At 39.1% G+C, this 16398-nt stretch overlaps 1 protein-coding gene across 7 annotated transcripts in view; it reads right to left on the bottom strand.

The window, feature by feature from the left end:
* Positions 1-16398, bottom strand: part of DNAH12 (dynein axonemal heavy chain 12) — a 210157-nt gene that overhangs the window by 17390 nt on the left and 176369 nt on the right. For 6 of the 7 annotated variants that reach the window (XR_008297110.1, XM_053219197.1, XM_053219193.1 and 3 more), the window contains 6 exons: positions 14335-14493; positions 14067-14211; positions 6689-6839; positions 6224-6477; positions 4958-5098; positions 2101-2238 (listed from right to left, as the gene is read on the bottom strand). Coding sequence is in view for 6 of the 7 variants with exons in the window: in XM_053219197.1 (XP_053075172.1) it covers positions 2101-2238; positions 4958-5098; positions 6224-6477; positions 6689-6839; positions 14067-14211; positions 14335-14493 (988 nt within the window). In the remaining variant the exon portion in view is untranslated. Of the gene's footprint in view, positions 1-2100; positions 2239-4916; positions 5099-6223; positions 6478-6688; positions 6840-14066; positions 14212-14334; positions 14494-16398 lie in introns of all 7 variants that reach the window. The other variant, XM_053219196.1, reaches the window with a different exon arrangement.

Below are 16398 nucleotides of genomic sequence, written 5' to 3'. Positions count from 1 at the left end.
AACCTTTTTGGAAGCAAGCAGTATTTTGCTGGTATGACTAGGTAAAGATGGTTTAAAGACTGCCTCCCCTCTCAAGTACCCTGTTCTTGAAGGTATAAAAGATAGATTTAATCTATGCCTTCCAGCTCCAGTGTTGGGACCAGAAAGGTTGATGACACCAGAGGCTGCAGGCAGGGGCCTGGCCAGAAGGTGGAGAATTCTCAGTTGACTGGTTTTCTGCAGTAGGATGGTTTTAGCAAGACATTCTCCAAGCTTGCGCTCTATCTACTAAATTATTTTTAAAAAACAAACAAACCCAGTATTTAGAATCAATGTCATTTTATCATGTAATTGTGATTCTATAAGCACTAATTTCATTAGTTGTTCAGGGATTTTCAAATTGATACGTTTGTTCTAGTTAAGGTTTCTGCCTTGTGTAAAAGAAAAAAGAGGGGCGCCTGGGTGGCTCAGTTGGTTGAGCATCTGACTTCATCTCAGGTCATGTTCTCATGGTTCATGAGTTTGAGCCCCACATCGGGCTCACTGCTGTTAGTGCAGAACCCGCTTCAGATCCTCTGTCCCCGTCTCTCTCTGCCCCTCTCCAACTCATGCTCGCTTTCTCTCTCAAAAATGAATAAACATTTATTTAAAAAAAGGAAGAGTTGATAAAATATCAGCAGTTTCTATAAAAATTATTTGTTATGCTATAAATATGATTAAATGTTCATACCCTTACAAAACCCCACCTAAGTAAAACCTAATAGCATCAAGTGGGTTTTATCAACACTTCCGGTTTCCCTTTACGAGGCTCCATGTCACAAAGGCTTTTGTCACAGCAAAGAAGCAGAAATATATTAATACTCTGGTTGTCCATCTGGATTACTATATTTAGTAAAATATGACAGAAATAATGGGAAAAGTATTGGGGTTGGAGAGACTGGAGTTCAAATCCTACCTCAATGGGCAAACTCGTTTCTTAGCTTTGGTTTTCTCAAAAATAGGGATAATACCAACCTTACAGGGGTGCTGTGAGGAATAAAATTAATATAAGTAATGTGCCTAGTTCTAAGTCTGAATCAGTAGGAATTTACAGCAGTTTCTTTATGCCGGGAGAGGGCCAGAGGCTGCTGACTATCAGAATAGATCACATTGTGAGTCTACAGAAACTGGAAAACCCTGCCACTCACTTTTCCAGCCTCTTTTATTTATTTTTTAAATGTTTATTTGTTTTTGAGAGTGTGAGCAGGGGAGGGACAGAGAGAGAGACACACACACAGAATCTGATGCAGGCTCCAGGCTCTGAGTGGTCAGCACAGAGCCTGATGCAGGGCTTGAACTCACAGACCGCAAGATCATGACCTGAACCGAAGTCAGATGCTTAACCAACTGAGCCACCCAGGCACCCATTCCAGCCTCTTTCAGAGTTAAAGGTTAGGCCTGCAAGTTAGACGTTGAACTGGGGTTTAGAGGTCGAAAAAGCAGGAACAGCAAAGAATCTTTTTTTGATGACATCAGAGGGCCTGGAGTAGACCAGAGTCTGTGCAGCAGCTCTCCGAGCAGTGGTGTCTAATATTCAGCCAGGGTTGAGGAGCTGCTGTTACCAGGACATGGTGTGAATCTGGATATGAGTCTGGATGCCTGGGCTGGCCAGCCATCTTGGTGATTCTATGATCTGCCCAAATATTCTTTTCATAAATTCCTTTTCTACTTAGAGCTAAATTGTAGCTTTGACTGAGCAGAGGAAGAGAGTAGAGAATAATAAGGACCTATAGAAAGCCAACACTTAAGGAAGGCACTGCAGAAAGACAGAAAGAACCAAGGTCCTTGATGGCAACACTTGCTGAATCAACCAACTCCAGAGCCTGTCCTTCCTCTGTACCTCTTTATTATGTTAGATGATAAGTTCCATTATGGCTTAAGCCAGTTCGAATCAGGTTTTCTGTTACTTGCAGCAGTAGAAATCCATAGAGATAGTGCTTCATAAACCATAGTTATAATTTTTACTACTATCTCCCACCTACTAGTGATGTTGGGAGGAGTAAGTTTATCTAAGCAAAGGGAATTGCCTAGGGCCTGACACACAGTGATCCTCCAGCAATGTTAATTCCTTTCTAATTTTACCTGTAGTTGTTGAATACTGATACGTAAGTCAGATTCATTAAATCCATATGGAATATTCCAACCAAGAGGACCAAATTTCTTTCTCTCTTGCACAAGGGCATGAAAAAAACAAACTCCAAACAGCAACTTCTCCCATGCCTTTAGTATAAAAATTATGCAACAAGAGAAAATTTTGATCAGATTTCCATTAGTAAAATGAGGGGAATCAACAGTATTTTTCATTATATGAGTCTATGATCATATATTTCTGCAAACTTCTATTTAAAAACAATGCATACTATAAAAACTATTAATCTTATGACTCAAAACCTCCAAAGCTAGACAAACTGCAATATTAAACTTGATTAAAATGCAAAAGTTCTACCATTTGCCAAAGCAGTAGCTACTAATACTTTGGTATTGTTTAGATATTTACAACTTCAGTAGCTCAATGTTATCCTGTAGCCTCACTGGCATATGCTCACTACAAGTGAGCGAACATAGTCATTATGATAGGAATAAACCCGAATACATAGTTCCTGATTCTATGACTTTCCATATGGAGGTCACTTTTGAAACCCTTGTTTATGCTCTCCTGGCGTCTTCATATGTGTTGGTGCTCTGGAGGATGGCCATCTACCTCTATGAAGACCCCCTCCCCCACCGCCCCAAGTAAATTTCAAGTATGCTACCTTGATGGTTTAAGTTAGATCATTTCAAACATAGCTCCAAATGCAGTAAAAATCCTTCCAACTACCTTGATATGATGCAGTAGTAGAAATTATTTTTATAATATTAAAGTACAAGCACAGGGGCACCTGGGTAGCTCAGTTGTATAAGCATCAGACTTCTGCTCAGGTCAAGATCTCGTGATCTGCGGTCAGTGGGTTTGAGCCTGACATCGGGCTGTGTGCTGACCCCTCAAGAGCCTGGAAGACTGCTTTGGATTCTGTGTCTCCCTCTCTCCACCCCTACCCTGCTTATGCTCTCTCTCTCTCAAAATAATAAACATTAAAATTAAAAAAAAAAAAATACAAGTACACCATGGCATTACTGAATAACTATATTCCTGAAATGTACATAAATTAAAGCATATTTTAAATAATACTGAAAGAAAACTGTGGTGAAAGTTTTTTTTTTTAATGTTTATTTATTTTTGAGAGAGAGAGAGAGAGAGAGAGAATGCAAACAGGGGAGAGGCAGAGAGAGAGGGAGACATAGAATCCAAAGTAGGCTCCAGGCTCTGAGCTGTCAGTACAGAGCCCAATGTGGGGCCTCAAACTCACAGACCGTGAGATCATGACCTGAACTGAAGAAAGACGCTTAACTGACTGAGCCACTCAGGTGCCCCTGTGGTGAAACATTTAATTGGGGAAACCTTTTGGCAATGAGAGCAATAACCTAATTTATGTGTATTTCCCACATATTTTCACACAATGGAGTTTTTCTTAAGGAAGTCATAATCCCTCCACATTTTTGGTCTGTGCTTATGGGCCAGAAACGGTCCTGTGGTATGAGAGAAATCTTGGGATTTCTTGCAGGAGCTCAAACCCTAGATGGGGATCAGACATCATACCACCTTTCCATTTTATTAAGCTCTTTTCCTAGCTAAAACACCAAATATCCTCCTTTTCTCCCAGACTTTCAAATAAATTCATTGCTCAGAACTAGGGGCATGCAGAAGGTATGAAGCAGAGAGAAACTAGCTGGCTTACAAAGAATTCAATTCTTTATTTTCAATTCTATTATTTTTTTAGCTCAAATAGGCCAGTGTGATAAATGGCATGTTGGGGTGAGGGCAGGGAATCAATTTCCCTTAGTATTGACGTTTCCTTCCATGTGCAGAGACCTCAGTGTAACACTTCTGGATTTTCCCCATCCTTGCATTAATCACTGCAGGAGAAGGGACCTATCTGGTTGATAAATTAGGGAAAAGTTAACCAGATATGCTTTGCTCAGCTTTTCCCTCTTCGTCTTAGAAGTGAGCTTCCCTTGGGGAAGAAAATGTTCCTCTGTTCTCACTGAGGGTGGATAAGTCTGTTTAATTCTATTCAGTGATGCCCCATTTGTTCACAGGTGTCTACTACATCTTCCAACCTAGTTTATATCAGTAACTAAGGTTAAAATTTGGTTCCCTTGAGGTGCCTGGTGGCTCAGTCGGTTAAGCGTCCAACTCTTGATTTCGGCTCAGGTCAAGATCTCACGGTTGGTAGGACTGGGCCCCACTTGGGATTCTCTCTCTCTCCCTCTCTCTCTGCCTCTCCCCCACTAATGTGCATGCACATGTTTTCTCTCTCTCTCTCCCTCACTCTCAAAATAAACTTAAAAAAAAATGGTTCCCTTATGTTTATACTTTTTCCTGTTTCTTAGTGGTTAAGAATGAAAAAAAAAGGTTGATATTTACTAGGACTCCTAAGTCCCCAATACCATGTGCAAATTACATGAGCACACTGAAAAGCATTATTAATATGTCAAAACAGTATCACTAGAATTTAAGTTCCATGATGGCAGATTTGTGGGGAGGTGTTTTATTTTATTCTCACTGCTTTATATCTAGTACCTGGGAAAGCACCTAACACACATTTTGTGGAAAGAAAGAATAAATGATATGAAAATAGATTGCTACTCTTGGGTCTTAAACTCATTATTGGATTTTGGTGTACTAACTAAGATATGTTCATTCAGTCAACAAGCATTTATTTAAATGTCTACTCTGTGGGAAGCAGAGCACAAACTGCTGGGAAGAAAATGATGAACAAGATAGGTACAATATCAGTCTTCTCAGAAAATGCCAAAGCTTAACATTATTAAATATTTATATTACCATATTTTCTCACTTTAAAAACACATTTGAAAAGCTCCAGAAGCTGAACATTACCAGTTCCTTTCCCTGGCATCCACTGAAAAACTGAGAATCAGAAATGGGATCAGTGAGATATGATTGGAGGAGATTTAGCCGAAGACCTGTGGGAGGCTCATTAGTCATTTTTACTCCATTCTGTAGGATGGTTACTGGGAACTAAAGACAGAATAAACAGAGCATTACACAAGATAAGCAGCTTGAATCCCCAAAATTCAAACACTAGTTGGTTAAAAGTGCGTATGAAAGAGGACTCCAGAAATATATATATTTTTAAGTTTATTTATTTATTTTGAGAGAGAAAGAGGTGGGGGAGGGAGGGGCAGGCAGAGGGAGAGACAGAGTCCCAAGCAGGCTCTGTGCTGTCAGCACAGAGCCTGATGCAGGGCTCCATCTCACGAACCATGAGATCATGACCAGAGCTGTAATCAAGATTCAGATGCTTAACCACCTGTGCCACCCAGGCGTCCCACTCTAGAAATATTTTTTAAGACCTCTTAAGGTTAAGCATTTAAGGCTTGATTAAGATACACAACGTTGGGTGCCTGGGTGACTCAGTCAGTTGAGTGACCAACTTCAGCTCAGGTCATGATCTCGCTGTCTATGAGTTCAAGCCCCGCGTTGGGCTCTGTGCTGACAGCTCAGAGCCTGAGTCTGCTTCAGATTCTGTGTTTCCCACTTACCCTGCCCCTCCCCCACTCATGCTCTGTCTCTCTGTCAAAAATAAATAAAAAAATAGAAAATAAAAAAAGATATACAATGTAGGGGTGCCTGAGTGGCTCAGTCAATTAAGTGGCCAACTCTTGATTTCAGTTCAGGTCATGATCCTAGGGTCATGGGATTGAGCCCTGTGTTGGGCTCCGCTGGGCGTGGAGCCTGTTTAAGATTCTCTCTTTCTCTCTCTCTCTCTCTCTACCCCTCCCCCACTTGTGCCCCACTTGCACATGCTTTCTCTCTAAAGTAAATAAATAAATAAACTTGGCAACTTGTACAGAGCATATTGTGTGGTAAAAAAAAAAAAAAGTTACATGGGTGCCTGGATGGCTCAGTTGGTTAATCATCAGACTTTGGCTTGGGTCATGATCTCACAGTTCATGGGTTTGAGCCCCACGTTGGACTCTGTGCTGACAGCTCAGAGCCTGGAGCCTGCTTCAAATTCTGTGTCTCCCTCTCTTTCTCCCCTACTCCCACTCTGTCTCTCAAAAAATAAACATTAAAAAAAAACTTACACAATGTAAGAGATGACTAAATATACGTACTAAACTCCACATGAAATAAACATACTTTTGGAGAAGGATAACTTGTGAGCCAAAGCCTAAAGGATGGATTACAGACTTCAGGAGTAAAATCTTCACATATTTTTTCCAATACGGGCATCCAGGAGACAGCGAGGTGACAATTCTGTAGGCACACCCAAGTTCCTTCTTCTATCGCTGCTTTAATCATTTTTGTTGCAACTGGTCCTTGCCCTTGTCCCAGTGAAATAGCATGAAATTTATTTCCAGACATCGCTTTATCATTTGCAAATTTCAGCAGGCCTAAGAGAGCACAAAACATAGTTCCACTGCTTACTGTAAAATCATGAAATATACCTTATGTTTCAGTGTGTAGGCACATAACTGGAAGATTCCAGTTGCTTTTCCTTACATATACCAGATTTACTAACTGATCTACAATCATGTAAGAAATGGACATTGAGCAAAATGGATCATTTATAAGTTCCTAGAAGTTTGCAGGAGGTAGACTTACTGGCCATGGGATCTGCTCCTGGAGAGAGCACAAAAATTAAAGGAATGGTACAGTTTGAGTCCAAGTAACTCTTTGTCAAATCAAATGGTGGAGGCTCCACAAACTTTTTCCCCAGTTTATCAGTTACATAATTTGTTATAGCTGGAGTTATCTGTTAAAGAGAGAAAAGATATGATCTTTAGGTTAATTTTCATTTCACATAACAATTTTGATTATTACTGGAAATTAACAAAGAGTACAATTTGTCTAATGGTCAAGAAAACCATGAAACATATCATGAAGTGCTAATTTTTCTAATACATAAAAAGTATCTATCAACTGATAGGACAAGACTAACAATCCAAAAGAAAAATGGGCAGAGAAGATGAACAGTTAATTGAAATCATTCTGTACAGCAGAAACTGCAAAATGTTCCCATTTCTCTCCTTTTGGTGATACAACCTCAAGTTTTCCCAACTTTTCTTGTACCTAGATGTGGCTGTGTGACTAAGTTTTGGCCAGAGGGATACAAGTAGAAGTTATATATGGAGCTTCCAGAACATATTTTTTTTATAAAGAGCAGTTTTATAAAAAGACCCCCCTCTTTTGGGAGCGCCTAGGTTGCTCAGTTGGTTAAGCAGCTGACTCTTGATTTCAGCTCAGGTCATGATCTCAGTTTTGCAAGTTCAAGCCCCATGTTGGGCTCTGTGCTGGCTGTGGTGCCTGCTTAAGATAACCTCTCCCACTCACTCCCTGCCCCTCCCCTGCTCTTGTGCTCTCTCAAAATAAATAAGCATTAAAAAAAAATGCTCTCTTTTGCTTTTCAACAGATGTGGTATTTATGAGCCAGCTTCAATCTCGCTGGTGAGGACCATATTCTAGGGGACTTTACTAGCATGAAAGAAAGAACTTGAATGTCTGGATGATCTCAAAAACAGACCTGCCCTGCCAGTCCTCAGGCATTTGCTCTGGGCTTACTTAAGAGAGACAGAAAGATTAACTTCTATTTTATTTAAGCTACTGTATTTTAGGTCTCTTTGTTACAGTGGCCTAGTCTATACCCTAACACTCATAATAAAAAAATACAAATTATAACTATACTTAAATGCCATTTTTTGCCTTTCAGATGGTTATGTTAAGGGACAAAGATAGTCTCTGTGCTTTGACCCTTAGATTGTTTCCTTCTTCATAGCAGGCTGAAACCTATTAGTTCAAAAGCCCACTGACACCAAACTAAAATTTTTAGATATTCAATTATTGTAAACATAGCCCAAATAAGCAGATTTTTAGCCATTTACAGCCTGCCTATTTGCACCCAACATCTGCTAGCTATGGTAAATCCTAGGATATAAAGACCCCCAGCCACTGTAGCCCTTCAGAGCTCTGATCCAGGGACTCCAAACCATAGTGCTGTTGATAAATGCTACCAAGACCCCACACAAGCCTCTTCTCCCTTCCCCCAAGGGAGTTTCTTTGCCGTCTTCCTCTTTGGAGTTGTGGGACCCCCACCCCCCAAATCCCAGCATCTGGAGAGACTCCTGCTATGAAGGGCTTCCACCTCTCAGCATGCAAACCTGTTCCAGCATCGTCCAGCATAGCTCTTGTATGCTACTGCCACTTTACGTCCATGTCTTTTCCCTGATCGGTCCCCAGATTCCTCAACCCCCTCGCACAGATTAGCAAAGATACAAAAGTTTGCCAGCATTCTGTGCGGGAAAAATTATGGTATAAACTGATATTCTCATACACTGCTGTGGAAGAGTAATCTGGCCTAACTTTCATGATGGGCAATTTGGGAATGTCTATAAAATTACAAGTGGGCAAATCCATGGACTCAGCAATTTTATTCCCAGGACTTTATTCTGAGAGAGAGTTGCACATGGGAGAAATGACTTTTGAATAAGGTTATTTATTGCAGCATTTTTATAATTGTAAAGGTCCATCAATAGGAACTGGTTAAAGAATTTATGGTGTACACTTACAATGAAATAGCATGTAATTGTAAAAAAGAATGAGAAAGCTCTTTATAAACTGAGAGAGGAAAAAGCAACATGCAAAACAGTGGATATGCCTATTTGTGTTAAAAATAAATGGACAAAGAATTTGTGTGTATGCATATTTATATGTGCATAAAGGGGAACAAGAAGCAGATAACATTAACTGCCTGACAGAAAGGATGCCAACTGACTGGGAGGTGCAGATTGGAGGTCTATCTTTCACTGTATTCACGTATTCTTGTGATTCAAACACTGTTTCAGTTTTGAGCCACAAGAATTAATTTAAAATAAAAGAGTGAGGGGCACCTGGGTGGCTCCGTTGGTTGGGTGTCCGACTTCGGCTCAGGTCATGATCTCACAGTCCGGTAGTTCGAGCCCCGCGTCAGGCTCTGTGCTGACAGCTCAGAGCCTGGAGCCTGTTTCAGATTCTGTGTCTCCCTCTCTCTCTGCCCCTCCCCTGTTCATGCTCTGTCTCTCTGTGTCTCAAAAATAAATAAACGTTAAAAAAATTTTTTTAATAAAATAAATTAAAATAAAAGAGTGATATTCATCAACAGTAGCAGCAGAAAATAAGTAGAGAGGTATTAAATATCATCTTCTAAATGCCAAACAACTTTCTAAAGTAACACTGTAGGAATTTGGTGGAGGGAGGAGAGATCATCACAGACTTCTGCAGTCCTGGCATAGATAGGGGGAAAGGATGGATCTTCTATATGAGAAATTTTGAGAAGTTGTGAGCAATTCTGTGGGTTTAAACAGTGGAAGTTTCTCTTTTTTTCTTCAAATGTTTATTTATCTTAAGAGAAAGAGCATGTGTGCACAGGGAAGAGGCAAAGAGAAAGGGAGAGAGAGAATCCCAAGCAGGCTCCATGCTGTCAGCACAGAGCCCAACATGGGGCTCCATCTCACCAACTGTAAGATCACAACCTGAGTGGAAATCAATAGTCGGATGCTTAACCAACTGAGCCACCCAGGCGCCCTAGAAACAGTGGAAGTTTCAAGAAGATAAGAATGGAATGGCAGAAAAGAGGTATTATTAGCCAAGGTAACAAGACTATCAAGCTGTACTTCTGTCATTATTCTATAGGTATTGAAAGGCCACTGAAGGGTTTTCAAAAAGGACCTTGTAATGATGTAATAGATTTTTCTTCCTTTCTTTAATAACTTCACCTGGGCATAGAGGAAATCTTTTTTATCCTTTTACTATTAACACTATGTATAATTTCTATCTAGCACAGATCTTCAGTTGTACATCTTAAGGGAAGGGAGATACTGAGTACACAGAGACCTTGCCCCTCATTAATCTATGCACAGACCAGGGCCAATGTTCCCTGAGATGATGTAGCTGCAATGAAGCATGATAATTTTCTGTAGAAAAAGTACCTTGTTCCAGTAATTTAATATAAAAAAAAAAGTTATGACTTTTGTATAAGATTTTGATCCTTTATATAAGATACTCTAGGGAAGAAATTATGGAAGCTTGAACAGACCTGGAGATAAGCTTTGTGGTAGTTAATTTTAGGTGTCAGCTTTGTTAGGGCATAGTACCCAGATATTTGGTCAAAAACTAGTCTGGCTGTTGCCATGAAGATATTTTTAAGATGAGATTAATTTTTTAAGTTTATTTATTTATTTTGAGAGAGCGAGAAAGAGAGAGACAGCGTATGGGAGGAGCAGAGAGAGAGAGAATCTCAAGCAGACTCCACACCAACAGTGTGGATCCCAGCACAGAAGTTGAACTCATAAACCATGAGATTGTGGCCTGAGCCAAAATCAAGAGTCAGAGGCTGAACTGACTGAGCCACCCAGGCCCCCTGAGATTAATTTTTAAATCCGTGGACTTTGAGTTAAGTGAATTACTCTCCGTAACGTGAGTGGGCCTCACTCAATCAGTTGAAAGGCTAAAGAGAAAAAAGACTGTCTTCCACTGAGGAAGAGGGAATTGTGCCAGCACACTGCCTTTGGACTCGAGCTGCAATATTGATTCTTCCAGGTCTCCAGCCTGCAGATTCTGGACTTACCAGCCTCCACAATCATGCGAGCCAATTCCTGTCAATCTCTGTTTCTGTCTCACCTATCCTATTGGTTCTGTTTCTCTGGAGAATCCTGACAAACAGAGGCTTTAACTGAACTTAGTTTAATTTGATTCAGTTCAACTCAATTCAGTGACATTTACTGAGATATCCTATTATCTTCTAGGCACTGTTTTAAGTCCTGGAGATATTGAGCAAAATAAGACATGGGTCCTGACTTCCAGAAGCTCAGAGTGTAGTGGGAGACACTGACAAACAAACCGATAATTATTGTATATTCCAGCGTGGTAAGTGCTGTAATGTTTAAGCACAGGTTCCCAAGCATGGCAGACTAGGCAATTACCCCATACTTGGCATTGAAACAATATCTCCATTGGCCATCAGGGAGCCATTCTGTGGAGTGCAAATTAGGCAAGAGTTTCCCAGATGCAGAGCTAATCATTCCTAAGTTTCTAGTGAACAAGGGAAGCTATAGGCGATAAAATAATGAATATATCATTGTTTTGGCCTTAAAGAGACTATTGTCCAATGAAAGGAACATATATATATACATACAACTATTGGGTAGGAAATACTGAGGTAAGTTTTAACAATGTACAAAGGTCTTTGAAGTTAAAATAAGAAGAAATACTCAGGAGTCAAGTAGTTATGTAAACTTCTGTTTGAAACTACTCAGAGCCTAAGTGAAGCATTAGATAATGCTCCTTGTGAAGCTCTACTAAAAACATAAATGTAAAAAAAAAAAAGAAAAGGAAAGGAAAAAAGGAAAGAAAAGAAAGAAGGGATCAGTGCAATTCTTTCAATATCTCGTTTTATACATGGAGCTCAGAAGGGTGAGGTGACTTTCTCAAAGTTCAAACTACATGTATAAACATAGTTTTTGGTTTTCTGCTTAAAAGTTTTTCTTTTGAGGGGTACCTGGGTGGCACATTTGGTTAACCATCTGACTTTGGCTCAGGTCATGATCTCATGGTTCATGGGTTCAAGCCCCACGTCAGGCTCTGTGCTGACAGTGCAGAGCCTGCTTGGGAATCTCTCTCTTTCCCTCTCTCTCTCTCTCTCTGCTCCTCCGCCACTCATGCTCTCTCTCTCTCAAACTAAATAAACTTAAAAAAAAATAAAAGTTTTTCTTTTGTAACACCATAATCGCCTTTCTTGAATGTGTGAAAATCAGAACTAGCCTGTTTAATTCACCAATAGAAAGATTTTTGTCCATTAGCCATCTGTATGTCTTCTTTGGAAAAAGGTCTGTTCATCTCTTCTGCCCATTTTTTACCTGGATTATTTGTTTTCTGGGAGTTGAGTTTTGTAAAACAGTATGGAGGTTCCTCAAAAAGTTAAAAACAGGACTACCTACCATCCAGCAATTGCACTACTCAGTAAAGGATACAAAAGTAGTAATTCAAAGAGATACATGCACCCCACCTCCATGTTTAACAGCAGCACTATCAACAATAGCCAAATTTTGGAAAGAGCCCAAATGTCCATTGACTGATGGATGGATAAAGAAGTTTGGGTATACACACACACACACACACACACACACACACACACACACACACTGGAATATTACTCAACCATTAAAATGAATGAAATCTTGCCATTTGCAATGACATGGATGGAGCTAGAGAGTATTATGCTAAGCAAAATAAGTCAGACAGAGAAAGACAAAACCCATATGATTTCACTCATATGTAGAATTTAAGAAACAAAACAGATGAAAATAGTTGGGGAAAGAGAGGCAAACCATAAAATAGATTCTTAACTATAGAGAATGGAGAGTTGCCGGAGGGGGTGGTGAACAGGGGAGCGGCTAAACGGGTAATGAATATTAAAGAGGGCACTTCTTGTGATGAGCACTGACTATTGTATGTAAGTGATGAATCACTAAATCCTACACCTGAAAACTAATATGTTACTGTATGTTAACTAACTGGAATTTAAGTAAAAACTTGTTAGAAGAAAAAAAGATTTTTGTGCATGTTTAAACTAATAAAATTACGACATGTGTAAGATTTTCTAACATCTTTTACTTCCAGCCAGTATGGTCCTTTCTGCTAACAGGGACCAGATTTACCTTCCCACATAAACAACAAAAATGGGCAAAATTAAAAAAAAACAAAAACAACCATTTTCAGACACTGGGCAATTCAGACAACAGGTGGTAGAGGACTTTGATCTCTGCCAAAGAGGAAACATACAAGGTGAGTTTGCTTAGGCTTTCTTCTGGGAGGTACATTTCAGCCTGTGGAACAGGAAAAGCCATTAAAAAGCAGAGCAACACAGTGTTGCAGAGTTGGGAAGACAGGAAACTCTTAAACTCTGGTTTAAGGAGGGAGGCTACTGGAAGTTACAGAGTTCAGAGTAGAAGGGAACTACCCAGAATCTGCCTAACAGTACCCTTGTATCTCTGCTGAATGCTGTGGTGTGGAAGCATAGGCCAAGCAAAGAGTGGCTGGGAAGCTATGAACTGGGGATCTACAGAGCTACCAGAGTTCATGCAAGGCCGGGAATCATTCAGGTTCCCAACCGCCATAGTGGAGAGCTCTTGGTGATCACTGGGATATTCAGTAAAGTCCCCAGAAGGGTCACAATGTAGTAGTGGAGCTAAATTATCTGTTGAGCTAAACTATCTGTCGAGAAAAGGCTATTCTACACTTGTGCTAACAATTTTTTTTTTTAATTCTTTAATGTTTATTCATTTTTGAGAGACATAGAATCTGAAACAGGCTCCAGGCTCTGAGCTGTCAGCACAGAGCCCGATGTGGGGCTAGAACTCAGGACCAGCGATATCATGACCTAGGCCAAAGTCAGACAGCCAACCGACTGAGCCGCCCAGGCGCCCCAAAATAAATGAACTTTATAAACAAACAAACAAACAAACAAACAAATAGAAATAATTAACAGAGCAGTCACCTATAGTATAATACCAAGCAGTCTAATGCATATCTAATTGGAAACATAAGATTGGGGTGGCAAAAAATATTTGAAGAAATAATGGCCAAAATTTTTCCCAAGTTGAGAAAACCTATAAACCCATATATCCAAGGAGTTCAATGAACCCCTCTGAGCATCTAGAATGAGGGCTAAAGAACCAAATAACAATTACTTTAAACCTAGAACAACTTCTGTTTTTAAAATTTGAGCATAGTTGACATACAATGTTACCTTTGTTTCAGGTGTGAAACTTAGATTTGATAAGTTTATACATTATGCTAAGTTCACCACAAGTGTAGCTACCATCTGTCCCATTACACTGCTTTTACAAAGTCATTGACTATATTCCCTTATGTTGTGCCTTTTATTCCCCAGACTTCTTCTTAAATGGCAAATTAGCTGGGTTCGAAATAGAACACATTTGTCTTTTACCTTATCAGGTCTTAGGCACCGAAGAATTATTATCTTCTGTAGTTCATTCAGTCTTTCATCCATTGGTGCTGGAAATTTAGCATTATGTGGCTCTTTACTGTCATAGATTTCCCGCCATTCAGTTATATGTTTGCAAAAATGTTCCCTAATGGAAAAAAAGCTAATTATTATTTCACTGGCAGATAATTTAAAAAGATATTGTTAAACAAGGAGATTACAAATTTACCCATCCTTACTCAATTCTAAATCATCAAGTTTAAACAAATACCTGAGTTCTTTGAAGGCAGGAAATTCACTTGCCCGACAAATTTCCTCCCAGCTTTTATCTGATAGCCAAGTTGGGTCAGGATTTTTCTCAGTACTCTTAAGACTTACTCCTCCAGTTAAAAGAAACATCAGTTCCTGGTACTCAATCTCTTTCTTTGCCCTGTATTCCCAAAATAAAGACTGCTGTAAATTGCTGATTTTAAAATGGAATGAAATAAATTTCTGCTTCTATAGCCTCAATGAAATAATCAGAACTGATTTACCCTACTACCATAAACAACTAGAAAACTGGAAAAAGTGAATGAAACGACTGTTTCTGGAAGTTATACAATAGCCAGTGCAACACTGTGGTCCCTGAAAAAAGGGAGACAAATATGATTGTCCAAATCAATCGCTATGATTGCCCCAGCTATTTGCCTGGAGGCACTTTCCAGACTATAAAACAGAGAGGTGATCAAAATCAGAACCTGATAGTATTGTTGAGTTGAATGAACAGAGACCAGAGTTAAGGAAGGCTCAGGTGGTAAAATTTGTGGGCTGAGTCCCAGAGAGGAGGGAGATACATGGAAAAGGGCTTCAGAAATCTGCATGGGTATCCTCTTGATTCAATTGCTAAACACTAAGTTATATGTGAATAGGGTAAAACTCCAGGAGACCAGGCAGAGAATATCTGGGAAGCTGTAACCTGAATAGCTCCTGAGCTTACACAGAACTTGGAGAAGTGAATTCTTACCAACTAGAGATAAATCTTTGTTAAACACCAGAGGAATTCAGAGGCAACATCAGAGAGATCACGCCTTAGTAGCAAAGCTAACCTAGTTTTAGAATTAAGTCTATTCTAGAGCTACTGTAAGAAAGCTTAAAAACAAGCCTTGGAAACATCAAACTAATGCAGTAATTTAACTACTTGCAAAAGTAAAGTCTAATGCTTTCTAAAGGAATTAAAAGCCCTTAGTATTTATCAATGTAAAATTCACAACATCCATAACCAGGAGAAAAGATCAGTCAATAGATACATAGAATGATAGAGATAATACAACAAGAAGACAAGAATGTTACAAGAGCTATTACAAATATGCTGAAGGAGTTAAAGCAAAACGAACGTAATGAAGAGAGAAACAGGCCATAGAAAAAATAACCAAATGCAACTTCTAGAGATAAAAAGTACAAAATCTAAAAGAAAAATTCAGGGGCACCTGGGTGGTCTGTTGGTTAAATGTCCAACTCTTGATTTCAGTTCAGGTCATGATCTCTTGGTTTATGAGATAGAGCTCCACGTGCTTGGGATTCTCTCTTTCCCTCTCCCTCTGCCCCTCTGCTGCACACTCACTCTCTCTCTCAAAATAAATAAATAAAAATAAAAGAAAAATTCACTGATTTCTTTCCAGATGTAGAGAAACCGAAAGGATTCATTGCCAGTAGACATGCAGCATTAGAAATGTTAGAGAAGTTTCAAGTAGATGGAAATTTAGATCAACACAAAAGAATAAAGACTGCCAGAAATAGTAGCTATGTAGGTAAACATAAAAGACTTTTTTCTTATTATTTAAGTGTCTTTAAAAGATTATTGACTACTTAGAGCAAAATAACAACATGCTATGGGATTTATAATATGTACAAGTGAAATATATGACAATAATAAAACAAAGGCTAGGAGGAGAGAGTTGGAAGTAAATAGTTGTAAGTTCTTATACTATATGTATATATATGTATATGTATGTGTGTGTATATGTATGTGTGTAAATATATGTATATATATAAAGTTTACCTGAAGATAGACTGTGATGTGTTAAAAGGTATACTATAATCCCAAAGATATCACTACAATAATAAAACAAAAAATTATAGTTAGTAAGTTAACAAAGGAGATAAAATGGAATCATAATAAGTACTTAATTCAAAGAAAAAGAAAATGAGGAAATGAAACAAATGAGGAAATGAACAGATGTGCAAAACAGAAACCAAGTTGTAAGATGGTAGATTTCAACATAACTCTATTATGTCATTGAATATAAATGGTCTAAACAATTTCATTAAAGGTAGTGAGTATCAGATTGGACGAAAC

The sequence above is a fragment of the Acinonyx jubatus genome, chromosome A2, assembly GCF_027475565.1.
Source record: "Acinonyx jubatus isolate Ajub_Pintada_27869175 chromosome A2, VMU_Ajub_asm_v1.0, whole genome shotgun sequence".
In the NCBI taxonomy this organism is placed as follows: domain Eukaryota; kingdom Metazoa; phylum Chordata; class Mammalia; order Carnivora; family Felidae; genus Acinonyx; species Acinonyx jubatus.
The sequence above is the reverse complement of the archived record's forward strand: the minus strand, read 5'-3'. Positions and strand labels throughout refer to the sequence as shown.